Genomic DNA, 11022 nt, shown 5'->3' on the forward strand with positions numbered 1-11022 from the left:
GTACACCGAACGTCATTATTGACTATTGATTGATTGATTAATTGATGTATTTCCATACACAACACCACAAACAAGACTAAACAGAGAAGTGAAAGTGAGCCATAAAATGAGCCCTAATTGACATTGGTAAGTACGAAAACATAGGCGCTTCCAGCAGGGAAAATACTGAAGTCTACTTTTTCAACTTCAATATTGATTCCCTTATTTCCCTCACCTTTAGCCCAGCGAAGAGACTGCGGTCCTTTGCTACTGAGCAAACTCACCTGAGTAGCACTAGACGGCTGTGGCAGCTCAAGAGTAAAGTTTCCAGCAGAGAGCATCCCTATGCTGGTGGCATAAACAGTAGTAGCTTTTTCTTTGCTGTTTGTATAGTAGATTGTATTGCCTTGCACCTGTCCCGCAGTTCCACCAAGTTTTTTCGCTGGACTCCAACTGCTATCTGTTCTTCCATAGCAGGTCAATGACCATTGCGGCTGCGAACAATCATTCGAGTGCCACGTAAATGACAAGCACTTCCGGCCAAACTTAGCTTCAAAATTTGAAGACGAGCACGCATTCAAACACTGTTGAGCAGATTCAAATTTTCCTAGATACTTAATCGTATTCGTTGTTTGTCCGGGTTCAGACATGTCTGTAGTGCCAATGTTACTCCAGTTGACCAATATATCATACGATCCTCTTGTGACGTTTTCCGTCTGATTTCGCCATGGTTTTGTACTATAAATTGCTTCTCCATTGACTTGCAACCACTCACCCATACCAAGAAGTCTTTCCTCCATGACGGGAATTATTCTCCCATCGCTTGTCGGTCCCACGTTCAGAAGCAAATTTCCGCCATAAGCAACGTTGCTCACGAGCATTTCTACCAACACGTCTACCGTCTTATAGTCCTTTACCGTTTCGAGTCGATTTAGTCCCCACGATATTCCAATCGTGTTCTCGTCCATCCACTTATGAGGAGGAAGATAATTGGGTTGGAATTTGTCGTGGCACGTCCAGTATCCACCGTGATGACATCGAGCGTCTGTCCCCCATCGATCGTCGACGACGACCTCGTCCTTCACCGGCGATTCGTTGTAAAGCCAAGCGAGAAAATCGCGAGAACGAAGCTGAGTGCTGTTGAGCAAAACGCAGTAGTCTCCATTAACGATAGACGGTTTGTATTTTTGCGTTATATCCATCAGCTCGGTCAGAAAAACTTCTTCGACGTATCTTTCTTGGCCGCTGTAAGGAAGAGGGCCGTTTTCGTAGTTCCAAGGCAAAAGGGGATTGCCCCATTCAATATTACAATCTAAAAGACAGAAAATTGTTAATTAAATACTGGAATCCATAGCAACACATAACACTTATAAATAAACTTTACCCTTTTTATATAACTCGATTAGACCTTAAGATCTACGCCTAATTAACTCCTTACAATATAGTCCCATTTTGAGGCCAGCTGTTCTTGTCGCATTCGTCAGCTCTCCAACTAAATCTCTCCCCGGCCCATTTTCCACGCTATTGTAGTTCCACTTAGCTGGCGACTTCCAATTCGCCCATCCGTCGCAGTGCTTCGACGTCAGGACGACGTACTTGGCTCCGGCTGCCTTGAAAAGCTCCGCCCACTGGGCGGGGTTCCACAATTCCGCTTTGAACATGGAACCGAAGTCGGCGTAAGAGAAATCGGCTCCGTAGGTTCGAGCGTGAAAATCTCGAGTTGCATTCCCGTCGCTTCCCGTCAAAAGACGCTGGTAATACCATTCAGCTATGGCACCTTCTTTGGACCAAGCAGGTACACTGAAGATGCCCCAATGAATGAATATACCGAATTTAGCGTCGTCAAACCATTCAGGAATAGGCCTCGAATCTATTTACTACTGTAGTACATAAAAACTCGGGTTATTGTGTAGGCTGAAGCATACCGAGGCTATCCCAAGTTGGTTTGTAAGTCATTGAGCCTTGGGTTAGGCTACAATGCTGGACAAATGCGAAGAGAAGAAGTCCAATTCTCATCATTGGTTGAGTAACGGCTAATAGAGCGTTTTAGGGAGGCGGGGTTTTTGAAGCATGCGCAGTACTCGACGGTTAATGGGAGAAGGGGCGTGGCACCTCTATCTTGCTAGCGAAATGTTTGATCGCGGCGCGCTTAGGCAAAAGGCTTAGAGAGATACATGATACGTCAGAAAGCGCACCGCCGATTGCTAGAAGCAAAGTCGAAATTCGCGGGGAAAAGTAGTATCACGTGACCTCTTTTACCTATATCTCGAAAACTAAACCTTTGAAAAAAATTGACTTCGACGGCTGGCTTTACTATGCCGAAAAACATCGGTTTGCGATATGTTTTATTTTTTATTTTTTATTTTACAATACGCTCTACCCGCTCTCTTTAATTAAGATAGAGCCAGTGGTCTGAGTTTAATATTTTTGTTAGCTTTTGTTTTCGAGATATCACTGCTCTAGGTCACGTGACGATCATTTTCTTGGCTAATAGCGACACCGTTTCTACTCCTAGGCGACGCTCGCTTCGTGTAAGGGCGAACTACTCTACATCTCTGACCTAGCTCTGCTGCGTTCAAACATTTCCTTAGCAAAATAGAGGTGCCACGCCTCTTCTCCCATTAACCGTCGAGTACTGCGCATGCTTTCAAAAACCCCGCCTCCCTAAACGCTCTATTGCATCACCTGCTGCTGCATTCTATTTGCATTTGGGACGGTGTTCTATTATAGGAAGTCAGTCCCCCCTATAAAGCAGTGCTCTGCAGCGAGACGATGAAAATCCGTCTACCTACCAGCAAAAAGGTTTGCGTTCTTGTATGAAGATCGTTCAAAAAAAAGTTCGTCACGCACCTGCAGAATCAAACATTGTCTTCCAACGTCTCTACAAACATCTGATCTACTGCATCATTTCAATGCAACAATTGGGTACAACAGGCCAAATGGCTCTAACAGGAACTATGCGTACAACGGCTGCTAAATTTCCTGCGTGAAATGTACCTACCAGGGGCAATCACTACCGTAGCTATCTATATACAGTATAGCCCAAGTAAAAGTGAACTTGCAATAACAAAGCAGCCCCAACGACGACAGTCAAGTTTGGAGGATTATAAATTCTGATAAAAGCATCACTTGAGACTAATTCAAGTGACGCAACTCATTAATTGATTAATTAAGTCGTGGTGTGAAATTTGAATGAGCTTGTGTAGTGCCACTAATTCTACAGTGCGTACATATGCTCTAATCCTATTCCTATGCGTCAGATATGATCTTCACGTCTTCCTCTATGCCTTCGTCTTCATCTTCCTTATTCAGGTCGTGAAAACTCAAATCCATCGTATCAGACGCCTGCAAATAAAGAACATATTTTTTTTGACACATGAGGCTCAAGTTGCGATTGGCCACGCTACTGCTCTTGCCCGAATAGAAAGCGCTTGTGCCTGTTCCGCTTTTCGGCGCCTCCAAGCGCAGAACAGAACGCAAAAGAGAAAGACGGCGGACGCTGAACATACGCTTGCGATAACGGGAACGTACACGGGCTCTAAAGGAACTCGCTGCGCACCGGCTGGGCTTTTTGTCGCCTTAGCTGTGGAGAAGACTATCATTTGAGTTTCTGGTGTCTTCAGTGAGTCTAGTACCGTCACGGTGACTGGGAAACGGATTTGGCACAGAACTCCCGCCAAAATCAGTAATAATGATTGTAGGATTTTCAGCTGCAGCCAAATGAGCAAGCAATAGAACGAGCAGTAACATCTACGAGAAGAATAACCGGGACGTTTGAAAACATCACGTGGTGTGGCGAGGATGAATGTTTACATCTGTCCACTAAAGAGACAAACGCTTCAGTTCTACAGCACACAGACTACAAAAAATGAGACAAAAGAGTCGCTGAAGCATGCAGAAAACAGTTACATTTTCGTGACCGGTTTTATTCCAAGGAGCTGAAATCCTTGAGTCATCACCATGGCCGTTGCCTCGCAAAGAAGCAATCGGCTCTTATTTATGCTCACTATCTTGCCCGTCTCCTTGTCCTTCTCAATGCAATAGCAAGCGTCGTAAAATTCGGTGAACGTCGTGGCCAACTCGTACATGTACTCGCAAAGGAGATGAGGATAGAGCTCTTTGAGAGTGCGATCGAGCGTTTCCTGAAATTGAATGATGCATTTGCCCAGCTTCAATTCTTTGGGATGATCCAAGACGACAGGAACGCTTGAAGCCTCTTTCCTCAACGAGTCTCTATCGATGCCAGCCAATCGATAGATAGCGCTAAAAGCAGATTTCATCGTTTTATGTGTGTAACTAGACGATGAGTCATATGACTGACTTCGCTCTGGTGTAAGCATAGAGAAGATAAACTGCCGTGTTTCCGCGATCGTCCAACATCTAAATAGGAACGGTCTACCAGTTAATTAATTAGTTTCACAACACGCGGCCTGCCTTGTCGTAGGAGAAGACGTAGTCGTTGATGCGACAGTGAGACAAATCCGCATACTTGACGCAGCCAAAAGCGACCGCTCTTTGAGCGGCTTCCATTTCGTCAGCACTCAATTCCTAATAACATACGATTCTTAAGAATAGGGCGCCACCACTGGTGTGGAGACCTGCTCCTCGTTACCTTGTCTCGTCCTTTGGCTTTCAGCTTCTCCATTGCTCTCTGTAAGCCTTCGTTGAGCAAATCAACGAGACGAACAGTATCTCCGGATCGAGTCTTGAACTTTTTCCTACACGAGAAAGCTTATCAGTAGACTTTTTAAATACAGTGAAAAAATCACTTGTCTTCGCCGAGAACCAAGCCAAATCCAACGTGATCAAGTCTCACTTTGACCGGATCGTAGTATTTGGCCTCCTTAGCCGCGGAGAAAATCAGCTTAAAATGGTGAGCCTGCCAATGTTCAGTGATTATAAGCAACACCAAAGGACTGAAATAGAAACCTGTCCGGAATCAACGACGTAGATAACCCAGTCGGCTTTCCCCTCTTCAACCCTGTGCTTCACTGCTGCCATGTCAGACGTGTCGTACGTAAAGCCACCATCAGACTTTTCAACCGTGAGAGGAACGGTTTCATTTGGTACAAAAACGACCTTTCGTCCTTCGTCGTTCTGAACGAGACCTATGGTGCGCCAACAGACACAAAACGCGTTTACAGTAAAACACGATGAGGCCGGGTCAAGAAACCTTTTTCTTGTAGGTCTTTCACAACATCAGGCATCATTGGCTGATAAAACGATTCACCTCGTTCGACGAGAGTGATGTCAAGCATTTCGTAGATAATTTGGAACTCTACACATCAAAGCGAACGTTGCAGGCAAAAAAAGCGACTTTCGGCGACGCTTCAAGCGGCTGCCTTACATGTACCTTTTCTCGATACGTCGCAAATAAGCTGCCAAGCCTTCCTCACGTCGGGATTGGTGCCACGCTGTAAGGCCACAACGTCGTCATAGGCTCGTTTCTTGAATTCGGGTTCTTCATCAAATCGTTTCTTCGACTCCTACAACGAGACGAATAGATGAATGAGACGACGAGCGTTAAGATCACACTTTGTAAAATTTCTGCAAGTCGCCAATAGGAGGAGATTCGGAAAGATAGTTCGGGAACTTATCTTTCAGATGAGCAATGAGCATACCAAACTGAGTTCCCCAGTCGCCAATGTGATTGAGCCTAAAGAGCAATAACTATTTTTATAAGTCTTTCGCGCGAAGATGTCGCGGAAGTTGCCTTAGAACGTCGTGGCCCACATATTCCAGCATGCGGCAGATGGATTCGCCAATAATGGTCGATCTCAAGTGCCCAACGTGCATCTCCTTGGCAATGTTGGGCGACGAAAAATCAACGATGACACGAAGCTGACGATCCACTAGTGGGGGCTGAACGCCGTTGATCAGCCGTTGCGTGACGAGCCTCGACACCAAGGGAGGCTTAATTTGCACGGAAATAAAACCTGGACCGGTGATTTGTGACTGCAAACAGAATTTGAGTTTAGCGGCGAGAAAGTCCTCTAAAGTCAACGCGTACGCTTTCCACTATGTCATTTGGAGGAATATTCTTTCGAACGATTTCGGCTATTTCGCGCGGCTGAGGTGGGTCCTTGACACCACTGGTTTTCAGCGCCTGAAAAAAACAGAATCACTCCTAGTTTTCTTCCTCTCATTAGAAGCTCCTTCAGCTCTGCATGAAAGTATTTACCTTGGCTATTGCCATAGCACAGTTGCTTTGGTAATCGACTCCTTTTTTCCCAGGTTGAACGGAAACAGTCCCAACATCCAACTCTGGATAGCTGGCGGAAATAGCGCGTTCGAGAAGTTTGGTCAATCGAATTAGCACCGTTTTTCTCTGTAAAGAGAGAAGACCAACAGGAAGAGATAGACAAGTTCAAAAGAAGAAATAGACAAGTTCAAAAGAAGAAACTGGAGTCGGGGCAGTAATATGCATGCGCATACACGAGGGGGTGCCGAAGTCAAAGTAACACAGACTCTCCCAATACAGAAACTTCGCCCGAGCGCTTTAAACATCGCACGACTTAGATTCATGTCTGACTCGTGAGCATGCAGACAGGGTGGGGTGCCAGCGGCGCGTGTCACTGTATGCGATATCGATCTTGAGACGTCTCTACTCATCGCGCATGTGAATCGCCGTCGCGCGGTCGCGCCGCCGCGAAAAGGCAGAAATTGAGGAAAATGCTTTTAAAAAACGATCGAACGTTTTCAGATCATCGCATGAGAGCGCTTTCGGGTTTAATTAAGTGTTCGCGATAAACCGTCCCGGAAATGATGATTTTTACCAGTAACTTAAATAGAGATCCTAGACGAGGAATGGTAGGCATATAGAATTAGCTTACATCGTCTTCCATTAGTCGCTGGTCGTATAACACAGCACGCGCCCCTTCCGAGTCCCCACGCTGGGCAGCAACTGAAGAACCGCAACGAGCCACGCACATTTTTACTCGGATTAGCAACGGCACGCGCACTATGACGTCATTTTCTATACTCACTTCAATCTGAAACCTAAGCAATCACGCAGATTTTTGACAAGCCGCCGGGCGCAGGGTTCAGTTGGCAAAAGAAAACTCAATAATTGAACTCGACCTGCGCTTGAGAGCGGACTAGACACGAAGAATCTCTTATCTGTTGTCTCAAAGGAGGCCTCCTCCGCAGCACATTTATCAGATAGCCGACGGCGCGTTTGAAATCATTTCTCCCAACTGAAGCGAACTTGAAAGACTGCAGGCTTGTCACAAAAGTCGCGTCAGTTAAAGCCCCAAGCTTCTGTCTGTAAGCCAAACGTTCAGCGTCAAAAAAAGTGTGCGTGCTCGATCGGTGATCGCTTGTGCCACGCCTGCGCCACGCCCGTTTTCTCCCCTTTTTCGTTTTTTCGTTCACTTCGATAGTCGTGCACGATCTACAGGCGTGCCTAGCTATGCGCTGTTAGAGGCAAACAAACTGATGATGATGATGTGTTGCGCGAAGGTTGCAGAATAATGACGTATGTCCTAATTCGCCGCTTGTCGACGAAACTGCTGCAAGGAAAACCGTTTGTCGTGCCCCGATGCAACACAGCGAGAACGATTCAAACGATTTCGTTAGTAGGCGTTCCCTTTTCCGAAGGACAGGTATACGTGTGAGGCCCCCCCATGAAATTGTTTGACGTATTCATGCATACATATGCATTTATGCACCCAAGTCCCGACCAGGTGTTGAGGAGGGGGCAGAAGCGATAAGAAAAGGGGGACTCTTGCCTACCTTAAAAAATCTTGGTAAGATCTTGACGCGACGAGAAATTCCGTGACGCTCGATTGTCTTGCAGATGTGAAGGTCATCGACGAAGGCGATATCACCATAGATCCACCAAACGCCGCGGAACCCCCACACGCATCGACGCCAGAGGGCGAGATTTCAATCTGCAATGCGACGAAAGTGGCGGCCGTCTGTCAGAACGTGAGTCGTTAGCTAAGCGTGTCAACTAATCGCATTGACTTACCCCCCACGACAGCTTTCCAAAAAAGTAGCGGATTGCGCATCGAAAGGCAACTTTTGCCTCGTTCTCGGAGGAGATCACAGGTACGTGCCTAAATTGATTAGTCACGAAACCATAACTACAAGAATATCGGCCTCGTACTTCTTCTGTCAAGTATTGCTGCCGGATCCATAAGCGGACTATCGTCCGTGTCAAACAACCTCGGAGTCATTTGGGTCAGAAATCAAACATGCATCATCTATATTATCCAACGTCACGCGGACGGGTGATAGGTTGACGCGCATTTGGACTTCAATTCTCCGCTCACCAGTCCCAGTCGCAATGCCCACGGAATGTCGGCCTTTCTTAGCACGAGAAGCGGACAGAGAGTAAGATTCTCTTGTCTTTGTTATACATCTCATGCCGGCGGACTGTGACTGTAGAATCCTCCGGAATTCGACTGGCTGAAAACAAAGCAAGCTCTAGTAAGGAAATAACAAAAAATATTGACGCATGTACTTTTAGAATTTTCGCCGATAATCTGGTGTACATCGGAATACGAGATGCCGATCCCGGCGAATGGTCTACACACAAAATGCAAAAAACGCTCAGAAAATTACACAAGGCGCTTTATCTAATAGGGTAAACTTAAAGAAGGCGGGAGTAAAGAAGGTCTTTACAATGCGTCACGTGGATCGATTCGGCATTGGAAAGATCGTCGAAATGACTTTGGATCATCTCAAGCCAAGGTATACACACAGCGACCGTCGAATTTAATTCAAAAATCAATCGGCCTCATTCTACCAGTAAAACAAGACCGATTCACTTGAGCTTTGACATCGACGTCCTTAACCCCGATTTGGCCTCTTGCACGGGAACAAAAGGTAAACGCGCCAATTTAATTGATATTTCAATAATTTATTCAAATTTGAAGTCCCCGGCGGTTTGCTGCTCAGAGAGGCGCAATATATCGGCGAATGTCTGCACGATACTAATGCACTCGTAGGGATGGACGTCGTCGAGTTAAATCCGCAATTGGGCACAAAAGATACACTGCACTCGACCGTTCAAACGATCAATGCCGTCGTTGCGGCAACACTAGGCGGGGATAGATCAAAGGTGCCCCAGAACTACGATCGAAACTAATTAGATGGCTGCCGGTGTCACTGATAGACACCGAACCCCACAACTGAATCCCTCCCCCTTTTCTGTTTTCTTTTTTTCTACGTTCTACGCTATGCAATTGAGCTTACCCACAAGACGATGATTGATTCGCGCCAGCCAAAGGGTGAATGGCACATGCAGACACTTGACATTAACTGCCACAGAAAAGGCAAACATTGACGTTCAGTTAAAAGAAGTGCTTCTTGAGGAACTTGTCCGTCGACTCGTAGACGTAGAACAAAACGGCGTTCGTAGGAAAAGCTCGCATTTGAAAGGGAACAAATCCCTTGAACAAGACTCGGACGCCGTCGGATTTAACGCTTTTAGTCAAGCAGTCCACCAAGCCTTTGTAATTTGGGCTCTTTTTCAACGCTTCGGCTTGGATTCTTGATTTCGCGACGTCAAAAGGAAAGCACAATGTCCAAGAAATCATTCCGGCAAACCCGCCAGCTGTCATGATTTGAACATCAGACACATTTCCGTCGGCGGGAGTCAGACATCGGCAGATCTCGTGGTACGAATAAAAATACATGGCAAAGCCGATTCCGTCTCGCCAAAGACATGAATAAAAGCCGGAAGTTAAGCCGCGAAGCCCTCTCTGATGGTACAATTTTCCGTACACGTCAATGGGACCGGTCAATTCTCTCGACGCCCTGGCGCTCTTAACGTGATCCTTTTGAACTTGAAGAAGAACTTTAGATAGTTCCATCGGAGAGCAGACAAGGGTTTGCACTATCCCAGTAAAGGCTCCAGCCAGTGCATGGTTTCTCGCCGGCTGATCGTGACGATCGAGGTCAGACAGATACCTTAGGCAGCCGTTGTATGAAGAAAAGACGATGCTGTTGATAGACGCTTGACCCAACATAGGTGGCAGTAGGCCCTTGTAGAGAGCAAGTACCTGGCAGAAGAAGCCGCACTATCAGACTTAGTTAAAACTGACCTCAAATATCACTCACGCCTTCGTTCTTCGTAACGGTCAACAGACAACTGATTGCCCGCTGGGACGTTCCTCCAGTTTGAAGCCGAACCTAAAAAAAGACACGTGTCTAGATTCTAGAGCTGCCCTACAACGGCCAAATCGCATATTTCTAATTAGCATATGTCTAGGAAACATGCCCACGGTTCCACCCCTTACTTTCCCTTTCCACGCCCTCCTCCCCTCCAACTCCAATCGATCAGTTACCCCCCCTTCTACGAGTGCGCATTCAACGGACTGCCACAACTGCGCAATAAGCGTAGACAAAAGAAACTTTTATACCTTTATAGTGTCAAAAGGATGGCCCACCAAAAGACTTGCTCCACCTAAGCGATGTCGATTCACGTCAGCGCCAAAAGCATCTGACGATTATAATCATCCCCTACCTCCGAGGCCACCGGCCAAAAAGTCTCTCGCGACGTTGGAGAAGGAAAGAGCATCTGACATTATTCAAGTAACGAATACATGCATAGCCGCACAAGACGCGATAGCGTAATGAGCTTAGAGAGTGCGCGACAATCTTGTGACCTACGTAGAGAAAATCCTACGCATCTGCCTGTCATGAGGATACTTCTGAAGAAGGAGCATTAGGGTAACAATCGGACATCGACCTTCAGAATTAATTTTTGAACGGCGCCCACGCCGCTGCTCCAGTACGGCAAGTCGGGGCGCATTGCCTGCACGTTCTGGTTCGGTTTGGCTTGCGGGAGGAATTTTGGAGATGGATCGAGTGAGTACGTGTACGTGGGCAGCTGCGCACTCCCGGGGTATCTTTGAGAACGCGCGGTCTGTGGCGATCGCGATCGCTTTGAGAACGAATACCTACTTCAAGTTGACTTCTCGAACCGTCGTCGTCTCCTCATTTTGCGTTGCTGAGTCATAAAACGTGTGCTATCTTGGTGCCATCTGAAACCCCTACGCTCGCGCTGATTAAATCGAGCGCCGAGAGACGCCG

General features: G+C 46.7%; 4 protein-coding genes and 1 long non-coding RNA gene across 7 annotated transcripts; 1 reads left to right on the plus strand and 4 right to left on the minus strand.

Moving 5' to 3' along the window:
- Nucleotides 1-34: 34 nt before the first annotated feature.
- LOC136188711 (alpha-L-fucosidase-like) lies at nucleotides 35-2682 on the minus strand. Of its 2 annotated transcripts, XM_065976486.1 has the most exons (4): nucleotides 2665-2682; nucleotides 1905-2012; nucleotides 1418-1849; nucleotides 35-1291 (listed from the first exon to the last, which is right to left on the minus strand). In XM_065976486.1, the coding sequence occupies exons 2-4, from the start codon at nucleotides 1996-1998 to the stop codon at nucleotides 114-116; spliced, it is 1704 nt and encodes a 567-aa protein (XP_065832558.1). In that variant the 5' UTR covers nucleotides 1999-2012; nucleotides 2665-2682; the 3' UTR covers nucleotides 35-113. The 2 variants fall into 2 exon arrangements, with proteins under 2 accessions (XP_065832558.1, XP_065832559.1); XM_065976487.1 differs by lacking the exon at nucleotides 2665-2682 and having other exon boundaries at nucleotides 1905-2150.
- Nucleotides 2683-3069: 387 nt separating this feature from the next.
- On the minus strand, nucleotides 3070-3749 carry LOC136188712 (uncharacterized). The gene is made up of 3 exons (XR_010670286.1): nucleotides 3615-3749; nucleotides 3396-3562; nucleotides 3070-3324 (listed from the first exon to the last, which is right to left on the minus strand). It is a non-coding gene; the product is annotated as an uncharacterized lncRNA (long non-coding RNA).
- An 18-nt stretch (nucleotides 3750-3767) lies between these two features.
- Nucleotides 3768-9277, minus strand: LOC136188713 (arginine--tRNA ligase, cytoplasmic-like). Its single transcript, XM_065976488.1, has 18 exons — nucleotides 9181-9277; nucleotides 8447-8511; nucleotides 8090-8391; nucleotides 7952-8039; nucleotides 7714-7898; nucleotides 6813-7243; nucleotides 6161-6307; nucleotides 5990-6085; nucleotides 5693-5934; nucleotides 5515-5635; nucleotides 5333-5465; nucleotides 5153-5257; nucleotides 4909-5087; nucleotides 4749-4858; nucleotides 4592-4697; nucleotides 4414-4527; nucleotides 4301-4359; nucleotides 3768-4242 (listed from the first exon to the last, which is right to left on the minus strand). Exons 6-18 carry the CDS (start codon nucleotides 6909-6911, stop codon nucleotides 3885-3887), a joined length of 1869 nt encoding a protein of 622 aa, XP_065832560.1. The 5' UTR covers nucleotides 6912-7243; nucleotides 7714-7898; nucleotides 7952-8039; nucleotides 8090-8391; nucleotides 8447-8511; nucleotides 9181-9277; the 3' UTR covers nucleotides 3768-3884.
- LOC136188715 (arginase-1-like) lies at nucleotides 7020-9199 on the plus strand. Of its 2 annotated transcripts, none has more exons than XM_065976490.1 (12): nucleotides 7020-7275; nucleotides 7441-7583; nucleotides 7655-7727; nucleotides 7778-7908; nucleotides 7964-8031; nucleotides 8103-8163; nucleotides 8221-8316; nucleotides 8371-8402; nucleotides 8453-8509; nucleotides 8569-8676; nucleotides 8735-8811; nucleotides 8862-9199. In XM_065976490.1, the coding sequence occupies exons 2-12, from the start codon at nucleotides 7452-7454 to the stop codon at nucleotides 9071-9073; spliced, it is 1047 nt and encodes a 348-aa protein (XP_065832562.1). In that variant the 5' UTR covers nucleotides 7020-7275; nucleotides 7441-7451; the 3' UTR covers nucleotides 9074-9199. The 2 variants fall into 2 exon arrangements, with proteins under 2 accessions (XP_065832562.1, XP_065832561.1); XM_065976489.1 differs by having other exon boundaries at nucleotides 7020-7245.
- Nucleotide 9278: 1 nt separating the features above from the next.
- LOC136189027 (mitochondrial basic amino acids transporter-like) lies at nucleotides 9279-10514 on the minus strand. Its single transcript, XM_065976867.1, has 5 exons — nucleotides 10454-10514; nucleotides 10350-10393; nucleotides 10227-10313; nucleotides 10048-10119; nucleotides 9279-10007 (listed from the first exon to the last, which is right to left on the minus strand). Exons 1-5 carry the CDS (start codon nucleotides 10512-10514, stop codon nucleotides 9279-9281), a joined length of 993 nt encoding a protein of 330 aa, XP_065832939.1.
- Nucleotides 10515-11022: the final 508 nt, after the last annotated feature.

Source organism: Oscarella lobularis, chromosome 7 (assembly GCF_947507565.1).
Source record: "Oscarella lobularis chromosome 7, ooOscLobu1.1, whole genome shotgun sequence".
NCBI lineage: Eukaryota > Metazoa > Porifera > Homoscleromorpha > Homosclerophorida > Oscarellidae > Oscarella > Oscarella lobularis.

Excerpts from the sequence above, each read along its gene's own strand:
- LOC136188711 (XM_065976486.1), bottom strand. The coding sequence starts at position 1,998 with ATGATGAGAATTGGACTTCTTCTCTTCGCATTTGTCCAGCATTGTAGC. Across the intron at positions 1,850-1,904 it reads ACCAACTTGGGATAGCCTCG|ATTCGAGGCCTATTCCTGAA; the intron begins GTATGCTTCAGC and ends AGTAGTAAATAG. Across the intron at positions 1,292-1,417 it reads CCTCAAAATGGGACTATATT|ATTGTAATATTGAATGGGGC; the intron begins GTAAGGAGTTAA and ends TCTGTCTTTTAG.
- LOC136188713 (XM_065976488.1), bottom strand. The coding sequence starts at position 6,911 with ATGTGCGTGGCTCGTTGCGGTTCTTCAGTTGCTGCCCAGCGTGGGGAC. Across the intron at positions 6,086-6,160 it reads GTGCTATGGCAATAGCCAAG|GCGCTGAAAACCAGTGGTGT; the intron begins GTAAATACTTTC and ends TGTTTTTTTCAG. Across the intron at positions 5,088-5,152 it reads GAAAGACCTACAAGAAAAAG|GTCTCGTTCAGAACGACGAA; the intron begins GTTTCTTGACCC and ends GGCGCACCATAG.
- LOC136189027 (XM_065976867.1), bottom strand. The coding sequence starts at position 10,514 with ATGTCAGATGCTCTTTCCTTCTCCAACGTCGCGAGAGACTTTTTGGCC. Across the intron at positions 10,120-10,226 it reads GGAGGGCGTGGAAAGGGAAA|GTTCGGCTTCAAACTGGAGG; the intron begins GTAAGGGGTGGA and ends GTCTTTTTTTAG. Across the intron at positions 10,008-10,047 it reads CCGTTACGAAGAACGAAGGC|TGCGGCTTCTTCTGCCAGGT; the intron begins GTGAGTGATATT and ends TAAGTCTGATAG.
- LOC136188715 (XM_065976490.1), top strand. The coding sequence starts at position 7,452 with ATGACGTATGTCCTAATTCGCCGCTTGTCGACGAAACTGCTGCAAGGA. Across the intron at positions 8,403-8,452 it reads TTCGACTGGCTGAAAACAAA|AATTTTCGCCGATAATCTGG; the intron begins GCAAGCTCTAGT and ends ATGTACTTTTAG. Across the intron at positions 8,677-8,734 it reads TTGGATCATCTCAAGCCAAG|TAAAACAAGACCGATTCACT; the intron begins GTATACACACAG and ends TCATTCTACCAG.